Source organism: Pungitius pungitius, chromosome 18, assembly GCF_949316345.1.
Source record: "Pungitius pungitius chromosome 18, fPunPun2.1, whole genome shotgun sequence".
Classification (NCBI taxonomy): Eukaryota; Metazoa; Chordata; class Actinopteri; order Perciformes; family Gasterosteidae; genus Pungitius; species Pungitius pungitius.
In genome coordinates this window covers 14424143-14440391 of record NC_084917.1, presented here as the reverse complement: position 1 = coordinate 14440391, position 16249 = coordinate 14424143, and the positions used below count along the sequence as shown (strand labels likewise).

The window sequence follows — 16249 nt, the reverse complement described above, 5'->3', positions numbered from 1 at the left end:
CCAGACTGGCTGTCATGGCAACAGAACGCCGCGTTGATTTGTTTTCAGCATGTCAGCTCCCTACAATTTCCCAATTCAAACCACAGGTTGTGTGCGTCGGCTCCTAAAAGGTTCACCCGTCAGTCTCCGATGATCTGATCTGCCCTGATGGTGTAAGCCCCGCCCACCTGGGCCTCCCAGCACAGAAAAAAACAAACGCCATCAATTATTTAGTGTCGGAGCAGCGTTTAGTTCAGCCGCTCGTACAGTTTGACTTTTACAGTCCGACTCTGAATCCTTTTAGCTCAGCATCGCTCTCCTCCTTCCTCCTCCTCCTCCTCTTCCATTCCACCTTTGTCTGGTGTTTCTTTTTCCCCTCCCATGTGCCTGTTTTTATTGTGTGTGTCTCCCTCGTTTTTTCCTGCAATGACTTCTCATGATCACTGCTCCTCGGAAAAGGGCAACACACAACATCTGCTGCCCCCGCCACCTCCACCGCCCCAATCAGAAAGCCATCACTGTTATTCTCTTTTCTGCCTCCCACCTCCGTGTCCTTTCTCTTTCATATCTACTCAAATTATGGGGCTGAACCGGCCACTGTTCCCGCTGTGCTCCCCCACTGCGAGTAATGACAGATAATGACCCTGAAATGTCAGACTATCAAGTCCAAACATGACTCCCAGCCAGCTCCGAGCCCCAGTGTTTACAGCTTGTGTTTGTGTGTGTGTGTGTGTGTGTGCGTGTGTGTGTGTCAGAGGAAGTCGACGTGTGACTTCATCTTCTTCCTCTTGCTGATCTGTGAATGTGTTTGTCACAAGGATTTTTTTTTAGACTTAAGCTGAAATTGTTGCAAATCCACTATAATATATAATAACCATGCCTCCCTAAATATTCAAAACATGTGTTTTCTTTTTTACTTTCATTCCTTCCTTTTGACTTCATGCATGATGTAACCCACCGTTAGACATAAATAAGTTTAAGTTGGAACTGTGTGATTCGGTGTTTCAGCTTTTCCTTCAAACAATTACATTCATCTGTCTGTTATTGTCTGTGTGTCATGTGGCTCACCGCCTTTAGATGGCAGTGTTCTTCTACCGAAATCACACACCCACACAGAAAGACACGCACTCACGCAATCACTCGGAATATAGGGGGGAAAAAATGAGCTTAAACCGTGTGCCCTGGGTGTTAACAGAGGGGTTCCTAGATAAAATGTTAGCAGGCTTTCACTAACTATGTCACCCATTTCCCATACCGGATGTGTATGTGGCAAAGATTTGTGCTAGAATCAACCAGCTCTTTCAATTCATAAAGAAATGCATGAAAGAGTGCGCAGGAGGCAAAGCGACTATGGGGTAAGGTGGGGGATTGTATTCACACCCCGCCTTTTCACCCCTTTTTCCCCCTCACACACACACTGTGACATATAGAGTAGCACCACCATGGCTTTGACAGGAAAGTCTTCTCTGTGTGTGTGTGTGTGTGTGTGTGTGTGTGTGGAACCCAGATGCAGGTGTATTGTGTCTCTCGCTCAGTCAGGAGTCTCCCCTGCTACTGTTCACTCTGTCTCTTTCTCGCAGGCACAGTTCAAATCAATGAGCTTTAATTAAGTTTTTTTTTAAGTTTCCTTAACCAGTAGACATAAAAATACTCTTCTAATACTTGTATTAGCAACAAGGGCGATTTGCTTCAATCTGAAGCCTCTTAAAATTCAACGTTGAGTTTGAAAGAATCCTGGTTCTGTAAGTCAGTCATCGATTGATTGGCTGATGGACCAAAGTAATTTATGGAACCAGCTTCTATTGTGTTATTTCCTTTTTTGTGTCATCATTAACTGTGAGATTTTTGGTTGGAACCGTTTGGTGAATGTTGACCATGGAAATATTATACACTGCAATATATTCAGTGGTACAAAACACAACAGAACTACAGTACGTACGATCAGAAAGCTAAATGCATATGATAGTTTCCATGGCATATCTCAAGAGGCGCTCATCAGATCTTTTTCCCACTGGGCGGGGATTTTGTTGTGGCCTCATGACAGCCAACTTTTGGAAACCAAATCCAGCTTTTCCCTTTTCTTCTCCTTTTCCCTTAAACACTCCTCCCTACAACAAGATCACCCTCTCGAGTCGTTACCATATAAACAGACAGCGCTGTTCTACATACAGGCCCCCCATGCAGGTGTCTGGGATAATGCGATTAAAATCGAGCAGTCGGAGTATTGCCGGCACTTAGGGCTAATAGGTCGAGGGCTGTTGTGTGTCTGAGTGGCGCTCTTTGTTTAAAGGGATGACTGATTGAAATCGTTGCTCTCTGAAGAGATAACGACTGTTTTTTTTAAAAGGGATCAACCAGAAGTGGTTATTTCTGTTCCCCTAATCGGCTTAATTCTATATTCACAATGAAATAAACTATTTCCTCGTGCCAGATAGGTTTTTCTTGGAGGAGGAGACCAAACCTGGAACTAATTGAGGAATTTTCAGCTTCCATTCATCAAAGTAGGCAGCGCTTGGCTAACGTTTAAGCTATGACAACGTCAAAGTTATTTTACAGTAGGTCAGTGTTGGTTTCGGTTTGCTTCAATGCTCACATGTGGCCACAAAATCAATTCACACTTATTAATTAAGGTAAACAAATGTGCTGAGCCAGATACTTCCACCAATTTTAGCAGGAGTATTATGTAGATGATCAGTCATTGTTATCTTACCATGTGAGTAAATGCGGCAAGTTTTTAAAATAAAATGCTGCAAGAAGGATTAGAAAGACACTTCACAGATTGACCACCTTATTATTATCATGACCATTGCTCCCCTTTTCATTAGGAACAAAGTACACCTTTGGAAAAAAAATGTCTGCTTTGGGGACACTTTTCCAAATTCATTTTTTTAAATGATCTCTCTCTCAGGGCAACCTGCCGAAATACTCCCACAACGCCCTGGTAGTCCAGGCGATGAAGACCAACCTGACGGACCCCGACATGCACGTGCTGTTCTTCGACGTGGAGGCGGTGATCATTCAGCTGCTGACGGAGGAAGCCCAGAGGCCGAACCCCATGCTGGTGTCTCCAGAGACGCTGCAGAAGAGCCAGGCCGGGGCTGACAAGGGGGGGTCTTTCCTGGCCAACAAGATCTTTAAGCAGGTCAATAAGCACACGAGGGGAAAGGGGATGAACCTGTCGGTCCTGAACAAGCAAAGTTGGCATGTTTTAAATCCGCTTTTATAACGATGAGGTACCATTTTATTCATCCTGTGCTGCTCTTATATGCTAAACAAACCTGTGTTCTGTCCAAACCAGGTGAAGGAGACCATGAAGGAGACCATCAAGGAGCATCTTTTGGATGAAGACGAGGAGGAGGAGGAGGAGATGAGGAGGCGGGAGGAGAAGTCCAAGTCTCTGAGTCTGCTAGAATACAACCTGACGATGGACACGGCCAAACTCTTCATGTCCTGTCTGCACGCCTGGGGTCTCAACGAACAGCTGGACGGCATCTGTCTGGAGCGACTGGGCATGCTCAGACCGCACTGTCCCATCTCCTTCGGCCTGATCTCCAGAGGAGGTCACATGTCCCTCATGCTGCCCACCTTCAAGGTACTCATTTGTCTGGTGTTTCTATTCTCTTGTTGATGTAATCATTGTTCATTTTTCAGTCTGCCGTTATTTGCTTCGAGATGATGAGTATAGCAACTGATACTGATATCATTAATTATTGTCCTAAATGCCACTAGGTTTTTACTTCCCAACTAATAATGAATGAACATTCTTTGTTCTTTAAAAGAGTGTATTATATTGTCATTATGTAATCAGTGGCATGAAATTATCTAAAAGTTACAATAACATTGTGCTATTATATTTAATTTATTAAGATATTGCACAACAAATATGGAATGCCGTTTCATTCACAATTAAATAAATATATAGATAAATACATGAAATATGCATTTGAAATACATCGTGAAATAAATAAATGAAGCAATAAATACATAAATATTAAATACATTTAATAGTACGTTTATTTCATAAGTCCATATTTATTTATTTCAAGAGACTTTTATTTCATAATGCCACTTTATTTCACGTTGTTATATGCAAATCAGGGGGCGTGGCTATCTTTCACATTCAGAACAGACAACAGAGCCGTGTGCAAAAAAGGCTGGCTAAGGGACGTGAGAGTGTTGACATAATGGAAGACATCGGTGGGCTCCGAGATAGCATGCTAGCTTTAGCGGATCAAATCGATCAACATGGGTTATCTGCAGATACTATTTTGACACATATTGAGGGTTTTTTGGAAATACTATGGCGGATAAGTGCTCTTCAAGATATATACATAGACGACGAAGACTGATTGAGCACCGCCTTTTTGCCAGCCTTTTTTTGCACACGGCTCTGTTGTCTGTTCTGAATGTGAGAGATAGCCACGCCCCCCGATTTTCATTTAAGAACGTGAAATAAAAGTCTCTTGAAATAAATAAATATGGACTTATGAAATAAAAGTACCATGAAATAAATAAATATGGACTTATGAAATAAAAGTACCATGAAATAATTAAATTTATTTAATATTTATGTATTTATTGCCTCATTTATTTATTTCACAATGTATTTCAAATTCATATTTCATGTATTTATTTAATTGTGAATAAAACGGCATTCCATAAACAAAAAGTGTGACAGTTATTTTCTATATAATTAGCGTTCTTTTAGTATGCAGAGGAGTTGCTCCCTGGTGGTCGGTAGAGAAATGGCAGGTTCAACACGATTCTGCATTGGCTTCACGTGTTCACGTTGACCTGCTTACAGCACACCCCGGTGCTTCATTCGTCTGCCTCTGTATCCCAGGAGTCTTTGCTGCGGCAGTTGTCCCTGGCGACCGGTCTGAAGCTGACCCTGACGGACATCGTGGGCAAAGGGACGTACGGCGTGTCGAGGGCCGTCACCACACAGCACCTGCTGTCCGTCATTTCACTGGCCAACACCCTGATGGGCATGACCAATGCCACCTTCGTCGGAGAGCACATGAAGAAAGCCCCAGTGAGGTAACCGACACAAACAATCACACACAGACTCGCACTATTTGAATATGCTGTTGCATCTTGTTGTTTTTTTACCCAGTTGTTTCACAGCGCGTGTTGTAGTGTTCCATGTAACTGTTGTCTAACATGGCAGCTGAGGGGTTTTCGGACATGTTATTACCAGGCCCTCCTTCCCCAGGTAGCCTAAAAGTCAACCACACACCTGTTCCAGATTAAAGCGCATTAAATGTCAGGTCTTCATTTTGTAATAACTACCTTCGCTCTGTTGGTTTCCCTTTTATTCATTTGGAGCTTTTCTCAGAGGTAGTGTGAGCGCTGTCCAGTGCTGAAACGGCACATAGGAGATCAGCAACCGGCCTACCGGGGATCTAGCCTCGCGGCTGCAACAGGTTTTATGACGTGTGAATACACAACAGTGTTTCCCCATGGTTTACTACTTTGAGGGGGAGGGGGGTAGTAGTTGGGCAAACGGTTCTATATATATATATATACATGTTTTTTTATATAAAGAGTTTTTCAGCGGGGGGGGGATTTGGTAGGGGGACTTTGCACAACCAGCAATGTTTATGTACATTGGATAGAGACAGACTTTTTGAAATGGTTGAATATTGTTATGTTGCTTTGCACTTTTGGTTATGTTGCTGAAGTTGACGTGCTTGCCAATTTGTTGCAAGGGGTTAGGGTTTAAGAGTTGGATTTTAAGGAAAAACTGTATGTGAGTCAACAGTACTTTTTACATTGCTAGCATTGTCTCTACAAATTCCTGCATGAATTCTGTTGCAGTGTCTCACAGTGGGTGTGGTTAGCCTTGTAGAAGGCACTTTATAGTATTAGTAAAGGGGTTTAAATATAGTGGTTAACGCCCATAGCAGTCAGTGGGAGTTATTGATCCTGGAAAACCAGACTTTTGACTTTCAATTGTACATTTAGGTACGTAAAGTTTAATCTAGTTCCAGTTACTCATCCTAGATGAATGAGAGATGATTTCATAGGTAAGTAATAGTCATATACTGCACATCTTTTACAGATCTCCACCTTGTTGGTCATAGCATTTGGATCCTGGTAGATACAGAGTTAAAAAGTTTAAAAGACCGTCATATCTGGACTCACCAGGCGGAAAAAAACAAACCTGATTCCAGCTGAAACACAAATATCACCTGAAACATATGGAACAAAGTGAATTCCAAACAGAAGGTGCGTTCGGTGCTCACATACGCAGCGGCGTACTCGTGTGAAACTGATTGTTAAGTCGGTCTGTACTCTCTGTGTGCCGTGAAAGATTTAACACGCGGGTCCAGGTCCTGCTGCTGTAACACCAACACATCGTTTCATCATTTGGTCAACCCCGCAGGGGGGATGGTGAGTTAGAAAGAAAACACAGAGCGGGGGATGCTGGTGAAAAATGGATTATTACATTATGTTTACATCATTTTGTTTACATTGTGTTTGTTAAACAGATTTACAATGATATGAATATGTGAGAATTTCTCTGACGTTTTCAAAGGACCGGGTTGTAAGAATTCCTAAATCTCTTTTTACCTGTCAGTAATTTTTGTATGATATTAAGATATAGGCCTAATCAAAGAAAAGTTTATGTCTAGTTGAATTCACTCTGTGAAAAAGTTGTATTTCAAAATGCTGAAAAAAACCCTGTTTCATCCAACAACTCCCTCTCAGACTAGCAACGTGAGCTCGGGCCTGATACTGTTTGGCTGTTAGTCGCCAGCTCAGCTGTGTCGCGACAATCCCTCAATCATAGATTTGCTCTGAATTTTGAATTCAGCTTCTTTAATATTGCATCAGCTTGTCAGAAGAATAAAAACTGCCCGCACAGCTATGGACCAAAACCCAACCGGCATTGAAAACCACCATTTTTCTTTTTGGCCCTTGACAGGCCAGAAAGCTGCTTACAAGCTGCTCTCAAACAAGTACAACTTCTCTGGTGTAGTATGCCTCATGGAGACGAAAGACAGAGCCTCAGACTTCTTCTTCAGGCTCCACACAAACCAGCAGTTCTACATGTTTGAACATGTTCCCCCGTCTTACAACTACAGAAAAAGCTTCCTCCCTGTGTGCTGGATTTGGAAGAGAGGTCCTGACCTCTTAGTTTTTAGTATTTTATCACAACACAACCAGAGGCACTTCCTCTACCAACACGTGCTTGAGGGTCGAGCGCGTCCTGGAGGTCCTGATGCTCGGAGACAGAGAGAAGGTGAAAATGAGCATGAACAAGACCAGGGGGACCCATAGTTGTTTAACTCTCCTTATAGAGCCAACCTCCCCATGCCTTGATTTGTTTAGACAGTGTCATGGTTTGTGTTTATTTCCTGTTTTATTTTGTAGTTTCATGCCTCTTGTGTCCCTGGGGTAACTTCACCTCCTGCCTGGTCTTGTCATCCCCTGTGAATCTCTGCCGTGTCCACGATAGTTTCCACCTGTGTCCAATCACCTGCACGTCCCCCATGTATTTAAGCCCTGTGTGTCTTGTGCCCTTGGGGTCCATTTTAAGAAGTGGGTTTACTGGAAACTCAGAGTTTGTTAACCCTGAGATGAGGGAAACTCTGGGTTGTCCGATTCAGAAAGGGAGGTAACTAAACCTCAGGGTCAGTCGCTATGGTAACGGAGCCTGTGAACCTCACCTGGTCCGGAGCAGGTTTTCTTCAAGAAGAAACCTTGAGTTTCTTTCACAGGCTCCTCCCTCTGACAGCAGCCAGCCAATGACACAGCGCGCTTTCATTTCCTCATTCATTCATACGCTGAATCAGGCGGATTTTACCACAGTTTCCACGTATGAACAAAATAAGACTCTTTATGATGTCAGTTACATAAAGACTAACGTGTTTTCTTGAACATGGCACGTCCTTTTCTGGATCCTGTTGATAAAGAAGCGGTTTTACTTCACAGGGTGTTAAACGTCGGGAGAGAACTTTGAGCCTCGATTAGATATATTGTCATTTCCAAATAACTACTTGTTTGAGCGGTATCGTTATTCTTCACATAAAATATGTACAAAACTCATCCGTCATCATATAATTAACGTCTCCCATTGTGGACATGCTCTCACATCCGAGCACATTCTTTGTGTAGTATTACATTTATAGGTCCAATAATTCCCCTACACAAATCTTTTTCCTTGTTTTATATGTTTAGTGTTGCTCAGGTGTGGACGGCGGTCATCTTCAATGTATACTTCCGCGAACAGTGAGATCTTTTCTTTAGTTCAAATAAAATAGGTGGATTTAGATTTTATTCAGATAAAACCAACCCGTCTTGGTTTAACTGCACTTGTTATTTACACAGCGTGTCTCTTTGTGTTTTATGAGCCACATTGATACAAAAGGGGTGGAGGGAGGGACACCCCCCACCTCCCCCCCCCGCGGACAGGGGCATGCAGGTGCACATGTGCTCACTGGATGTTCTCTATAGAATGGGATTATTTAAGATGTGTGGGGCTGTGTTGTACTCGGGGCTATGATTGTTTGTTCGGATGAAAACACACATCTTATGTGAAATGTGTAGATCCATTAAATAAATATTTGATGTCTAACTCTAGATGCGTCTACACTGTGTAGCATTAAAGATAAACCGCATGATAACTATAAATACATGGCTGCAAATGGTTTGCATCCAAACTACTTCTACTGGCAGGTGCAACTCTTTTCAGGTTTCAATAGATTTGTGCAGGCAGTGGACCAACTTTTATTGTGAAACGCCTTTTGTCAATAGTGAAAGGAGTAATAAAATTTGCTATTTGAGTTTGGCCCACGGAATAAGTCCCACAGAACAGGATTAGTTGATTATCTTATTTGTGTTTTTTTCCTGAAAGAAAAAAAAATAAAGACATTTATTTATTCATGAGGAAAAACCACATTTTCAATATTTTGGATAAAGATCTGAACTGATAATTTCCATTTTACTATTTGTTCTGGTTTGTGAATGCGTATAAAACCCCATGCAGTGACATTAGCTGGGTGAATTCTGAAATCAGATTGTTGGACAATTCAGCCCACAACGTCCTTAACACCAACTGCTAAAGCACTTTCAAATGATGATCGTTCTTTCCTACTGTCTTTTGCGAATTTACGGTATTTATGATACATTTTGCGACACACACCATGTTGATGAACCACTGCTGCTGTTCAAGATTTAGATCTTTAATGATGACTTTTAAAAAAAAAAACAATTTAATTTTGCTCCATATTAATACATTGTAACATCCCTTTGTCACTTTTCTGAAAGTCCTTGCTATCAATTTTCTTTTTTTGCCATTTGCTAATAGCATAGATTAGCATAGCATTCATTGATTGTTGTATTGGAATTGTTTGGGTGTTAGTAAAGTTAGACCTGCCTATTGAGACTCATGATTGTGTCCTTTACCCATAATTCAATAGGCTGCAGCCCGAGCACACCCTCACTCTCTACACCCCCCCAAAAGTTGTTTTTGTGAAATTCTTGTTTTTGGTGTGTGTGTGTGTGTGTGTATGCGTTTGCACGTGTGCGTGCACGTTTGCCCTCCTCTCTCCCCTCTGCTCCTTTTTAATATTTCATGCCTCTTTTTTGTGATCCTCCTCCAGGCCTCCCAGACCAGGAGGAACCCCGGAGACTCCGCGCAGGATGCTGGCTGCCCCCCCTCAGCCTTCCAACCCGGCGCTACAGGCCCAGATCAAACAAGGTAACTACAGATAGGGAGGTGGGGGCGCCCGCTTTACACACCCCCAGGGCCCTGGAGGGTAGGCAGTGGTTTGATATTGCAGCCCAACAGCAATTAAACCCACAGAGAGTAGGAAAAAAAACTAGCCTATCACGAGATAGACATGTAGCTGAAGTTCACAGACTAGAGCGTTGTAGTACAAACCTCTGACTGCAGCTTGGCCTCTAATCACCCCTCTCAAAGACTATTCTCTACCTGTGAAAGACTCTGAATATGTTCTGTTAATAACACTGTGAGCAGTTGAACCTCCTTCTGTACTCACATGGGGGTTCTGTGCCATGCTCACTGTGACCTTGCTTTCACGGTCACATTCTTGTTGGCGGGCTTTTTTCTTCTTCTAGTTTCTAGATTCAAACTGGAAATATTCAGACCAGGGGAGTCTGAAGTGCAGCATTACCTTTTTGGGAAGAAGAAATTTGGATGGATGAATAGATGGGTCGCTGGATGGTTGGTGGTTGGGTGGGTGGATGTTTGGAGTGGATGGTTGGTTAGATTTATGGATGGATGAATGGTTGGGCGGCATTGGGTGGCGGATGATTGTGTGGGTGGATGGATGAATGGGTGGTTGGATGTTTGGAGTGTATTGATTGGCGGATGAATGGATGCTTGGATGGTTGGGGTGTATTGATAGCTGGGTGGATTTTTTGGGTGAGTGGGTTGAAGGGGGGTCCGTCCCCTCCTCGTCCAATAATCAACACAAGTTTGTTTTAACCATGTCTCACCTTAACCCAACTTTAACCATACGGGTTACAGATCAGAAAGTGAAATCAGTTAAATACTTGTTTTTTAGAAATGCTGATTTATGCACATCACCGATGTGTTGATGTCTTTCAATCTATTCAATTAAAGAAACTGTTGTATAATGTAATGTGTACGGTTGCACATAAAAGAGCCAAGGCAATGAACCAAGAGATGGAAGGAAAGAAAAACCTGCTCTGCTTCACTGTTGGGTATGTTTTAACCAGCCGTCACCATCTGCCCAACCCACACACACACACACACACGCACACACAGAGCTACCTACATCAAGCTCAATACCTACAAATACACACACACCAAAATCAAATGCTTGTGAATACAAACACGACACATAGACACACACACACACACACACGCATATGCCATGGGTGGCACCCTCAGTTGTCGCGGGGGGGGGGGGGGGGGGGGGGTAGTGCTATTGTCCCGCCTTAATGGAGGCCAAGCGTGACAAGCGTGTGGACTTATTCACGCCCATTCACCACCATTCAGGAGGAACGCTTTGCCGTGACCTCTGCTTAGCTAGCTCCTCCGACCTGGCACGTGTGTGCATGCATGCGTGTGTGTGTGTGTGTGTGTGTGTGTGTGTGTGTGTGTGTGTGTGTGTGTCGGAGGCTTTGTGAAGGAGAGTGCCGTTAACCCTGCCCCACCGTCTCTTTTCTCATGGAAATAAGTGAGTTGGCCCCTCTAATACACTGCAGCATTTACTGTGAGATTAACAGAGAGAGCAGGGCGTCGGCACATAATTGCCTAACTCTTCTTTTTACTATGTCACCATCATGTCCACACTAATTCACATACCCCCCAGCCCCAAACACATCTTTTATTTGTCGGTTTCTCTGTGAGGGCCCTCTGACCACACCCTGCCGATCAGCTGTTCTCTAAGACACTTTCCCTGGTGAATCCGTGAATAAATCCGCTTCATTACAAAATGTCAAAGAACATTTAGTACATCATTATTCAAAATAAGTCTACAGAAGTCAAACTTTAGTGAGTACAATCACTCAGCAGGAGGCAATTCACTCATCCTATTGGCCTCCTTCTATAATGAGTCTAGTAAAAAGAGTTGCAGACAGGAAGATGCACTAAACACTCACTGAAAAGTGAGAAATGAAAATCTGAGGTTTTTTTAATTGTTAAAAAGAAATGATCTCAGCCTGGTGTTAAACATATCCGGCTAATCGGTTCTAGTTCTCTACAGTTTGTACATGTTACTGTGATATGTTTCTGGTTATTACGGTAATTCATTATCTGGTCCAACTTGGCGTTCAGATACAGTGTTTGACAAAAACAATTTATAAAAAATTAAAAAATTGCACCCCCCGAGTTATAATGGGTAGAGTATTGTCAGCATACATTTTAAAGTACATGGTACATCATTAGAAATGTCGTGTTCCTCTCCTCACACCTTCAGCCTGCTGCTAGTTCTCCACAAAGAAACACTCTCTCTCCCTCTCTTCAATTGTGCATTTTCTCTTGCTTTTTTATTTCAATGTTGTGTTGAATGTTTTCTCTGTGTCAGCTCTATTTTATTGAGAGTCTAGCTTTGCTTCCTTAATGTGAGCAGACCAGGTGCGTGCTGCCTGTGTCTGCTTTGACACGTCACAATGTCATCATTTATTGAATCTTAGACATGTTTAAGACATAATTTGACTGTTTAGAGAAATGCAGGACCTTCTGCCTTCTGTTAGCAGAAACAAGATAGTTGATCATTCTCTCCACAGTGTAAATGTTTCAGGTCTGTGGCTCCAGCATGAGGACACCTTACTTCAGTTTACAGTGGATAAAAACCCAGTAACTGGCCGTTTATATGCAAATTTCAAATGGATTTCGTATTCCTTCCTGTTAATGGCCTCCTGATTTCTTTTCTTTGTATGTGTGTTTTGGGTCTGCTGTTCAGCTTTTTTACTTTTTCCCTTTATTTACAACTTCCTAACCTTTTCTTTGCTTCTTGACTTTCTCTTTTCTTCCTTTGCAAGCTGCTGTAGCTGCCACAGCCAACCCCAGCACTCTTACTACTCCCACTGCTGGGGCCCCTGGGGGCCCTCCTCAGAGGCCCCCTTGCCCTCCAAGCCCTAGCCCTGCTTTTCATTACATCCCCTCAGTCAACGAAGGTACAGACTGAACTGACGGGTAGCACTTAGGGAAAGTCTCGCAGCCACACTCCTTTTCCCTTTCTCTTCCTTGTGTTCGGAGATCTCCGTCTTTCTTTGGGCTTCTTTTCATTATGTATTTTTACCTCTATCTTCTTTGTTGTCTGCTCTCTTGTTCTGTCTGTTGATTTCATCAGTCTTTTCCCCTCTCCTTACTTGCAGTAGTCTTGTTCCTGCAGTCAATGTTAGTTAAGGATGTAGTCTCAGGGTTCTCGCTCCAGTTTTCTTTGTTGTCAGTCTACAGGTCACAGCTGAGATCAGTCCACTTTCATTCCAGTCAGACATGTATAATCTTTGTTCTTGAAAATGCCAATGCTGCAAAACAAAGTGTTTTATGTTGGACCTTGTTATGAGAAATGAAACCAGGTCTGCAATATCTGTAAGAACTATCCATTTTGCTTACCCTCTACATATTTCTTACAAATGATTTACTACACAATCTGGTAAAAAATGCCAAAGAAAAAAGCGTTTTTCTTTCACGTTTGTTTTCCTTGGCCTCGCATTTTTGTAAAATGCATGTTTTTAGTCAATCTGCTCCAATTATTTCTGACAATAATAATAAATATTATGCAGCAACATTTGGTGAGACAAAGAGCTGTGTAATCAGCAAACAAAGTCACTTTTCTCATGTTTGGAACTGAGAGTGCATTGACCACAGCCCTGACAGCCTGGTGTGTGCTATTCCTTCAGTTATTAGCAGTATTGTGTAATACTGTCCTGTGTCTCTGTCTGTCCATGTATTTGATTGTTTCAGTGTCTGAGCTCTGTTTGTATGCCTACCAGCTCCATTGTGGAGCTAATGGTTCCATTGCTTACTAATGAATGACATTTTGACATATAGCCGTTCCTCTGTTTCCACTCGCACTCAATCTGACGCTGAAGTCAATTTTGAAGAGGCAAACTTTGCAAAGCTTGACCGTCACTCTTGATCCGGAGTGTCTCTGGTGTCTCTCTGAGCTAAATACTGTTAAACACAAACTTAGGTTGGGGCTTTAACCATGACGGCCTGGTGGCCCATCCGCCTGAACAATGAATGTGAACTCAGTAACTGTTCTACCATTGTGTTTCAATGCAAAGGTCAAGGACCAATCCATAGTGGTGACGCATTGTTTACGGGAATAAAGCCGTAGGGCTTTTGTCCAGTGGCAAACAATGTTTTGGTGGTGTGTTTCTTACCACCTACAGGATTGGATGGATGAAATGCTCATGGGTGGAAAGTCAGACGGAGACAGATCCTCCACTTTAACATGAATGGAACCGTGAAAAGTCTGCCCAAGACTGCAGTAGTGTGGGAGTAGGTAGCACCAGCAGAAGGGGTGGTTATTGTTGGTAACGACATCGGGGAAAGAAGTAGTGGTAAAAGTTGTAGTGGTATTAGCAGGTGCAGTTGTTTCAGCTGCAGTAGAAGGCTTTGACTACATTGGTCATTGTCAATCACAATGTCTGCTTCCAATACTAGTAGCACCTTTGTTAAATAGCATAACTCATAAAAGGTGCAACATCTTGTCTGTGTAAAATGAAATCACAACCATTTTACTGACGTAGCTCACACAGTTGAGATTTTTAGATTTTAAAGTTTCTGCAAGACAGTGATGCAAATATTGCAACTACAGGTTGACTGATTCTCTCGGATTGTCAATACAGAGACGACATTTAACAACATATATAAATATCTATATATTGTTGTTTTTAATGTACTACTAGTTCCACCCTGTGTATTGCTGAATGTGATGTGTGAGTGTACCAGCTAACGGTTTGAGTTTTCCTGTGTATTTCCATGGTAGAAGGTAAGTTTACATGGTGTCCCTGGAAAAAGAAATTTGTGTGGAATTTCTTTTCAGCTGGAGAGCCATTTACTGTCCATTCAAGTGCATTTGATGTATACATAAACATATATTAAACCAATATATGGGAATAAGATGCTTGGTTTATGTCGCGTAATCATTTAAGTCCATCTTTTGTCTCTGACGTGCCAAAGCTGGTGGACATTTCTCCAGTGTTTGGTGTAAAAATATAAGTACATGCTGTAACCTTTGCTTTAACCGACTCACTTGGGTTTCAGCCCTACTACAACGATACCAGGTCATTATGAATGTACTTTTTAGTCACCCGGATAAATGCAAGTGAAAAAAGTTTAACTTATAATGGCCATGAACCTGCAAGGTTTTCTCATGTTCTCCCCAAGTAAAGTCCTCCACACATTGTTTGATGTGCTGAATGAAATAAAACCCACTTGAGTTCATCATGCCAAGGTATCGTTAGGAGGCTTTTGTCAGTCCACCTCTGCAGTGCTGTATTTCTGTTACCTGTGGAATACCATCCAACATGATCAGCCTCTGGTTAGCAGAAATAATACCTTTGCTCTAACTAAGACTGTACATATTAACCAACAATATTTCCATTTGGTGTTTAATTGTTTGTGACTAATGAGGAGTGTTCATTCAAGTCAGTGTATATATATGTGTGTGTGTGGGTGTGTCAGTATGGATGTGAGAAACCTATTGCTGTCATATGGAAACAGTTTTCTTTCAGGCTGAAGGAGCAAAAAATGAATACGATCATAAAGGACTAGTTTACAATATTGGGAAGAGAGACTTGAGCAGATGTCCGTCTCATGTCTGCTGGCTGTTAATGTGCAAGTTTAATAAAAGACTCAAGGTGATGTAAGACGTTTGATCAGTTGATCGATTTGATTTTAACGATTTGGCTCGTTACATCCAAAATAAGTGCACTGCCCATTTATATTTTTTTTGTGAACAGAAATTAGCCTAAATACTACTGGTAAGTCTCTGACAAAATAGGCTGAAAGTAGTTTGTTCTGTCCCAACACTTTCATATTGTCTCGTATGATATGAAAGAAAAAAATAGTTTCTACGTGACAGGAAGGGAGACGTGCGTATGAGTACCTGACTTTGGAACGTAGAATCGTCCACTGGCTCTGCCTGCTTTCTTACTGTGTGTGTGTGTGTGTGTGTCTGTGTGTGCGCGCATAGGTTGGAGCCAGCTGGCAGCCATGCACTGTGTGATGCTCCCTGATCTCCTCGGCTTGGACAAGTTCCGACCTCCTCTGCTGGAGATGTTAGCGAGAAGATGGCAGGACCGCTGCCTGGAGGTAACACGCACAGATACAATGACATCGTACCCACAGGTTCTGGCCAGTGTCCTGCACCAGCCTTGTCTCGAGAATTATGTTAATGAGTTTCCAAATTGTCATTTAATATTAAAATGGCGTTGATTTAAACGCTATATAGCTACTTGCTATTTTGCAAGTTCTCCCACTTAGAAATCATGGAGGGGTCTGAAATTGTCATCGTAGGTACATGTCCACTGAGAGACATACCGTATTTTCGCGACTATAAGGCGCAGCTTCAATGAATCGCCTATTTTAGAACTATTTTCTTATATAGGGCGCACCGGATTATAAGGCGCATAGAGTAGAAGTAACTGCAGTAAAACGTTTGACTGGGGCTGCGTTATGCATCCACTAGATCGGGCTGTGCTAAATCAAACGTTATTAAGCGTTCTGAAAACTCTTCACTCCCAAGGTAACGTTGTTCAAACGTTAATGTGGATATTAACAATATCTCTGAAGCTCCAACTTTCGTTCTTGATT

The 16249-nt window shown here is 42.3% G+C and overlaps 1 protein-coding gene across 6 annotated transcripts in view; it reads left to right on the top strand.

Annotated features, from left to right (window-relative positions):
• LOC119226261 (WD repeat-containing protein 7) overlaps nt 1–16249 on the top strand; it is a 67785-nt gene that overhangs the window by 14888 nt on the left and 36648 nt on the right. For 4 of the 6 annotated variants that reach the window (XM_037483969.2, XM_037483974.2, XM_037483968.2 and 1 more), the window contains exons 16-21: nt 2888–3121; nt 3278–3571; nt 4823–5019; nt 9591–9688; nt 12463–12597; nt 15630–15748. In XM_037483969.2, the coding sequence (XP_037339866.2) occupies nt 2888–3121; nt 3278–3571; nt 4823–5019; nt 9591–9688; nt 12463–12597; nt 15630–15748 (1077 nt within the window). The remainder of the gene's footprint in view (nt 1–2887; nt 3122–3277; nt 3572–4822; nt 5020–9590; nt 9689–12462; nt 12598–15629; nt 15749–16249) is intronic. The other 2 variants (XM_037483972.2, XM_037483975.2) reach the window with 2 other exon arrangements.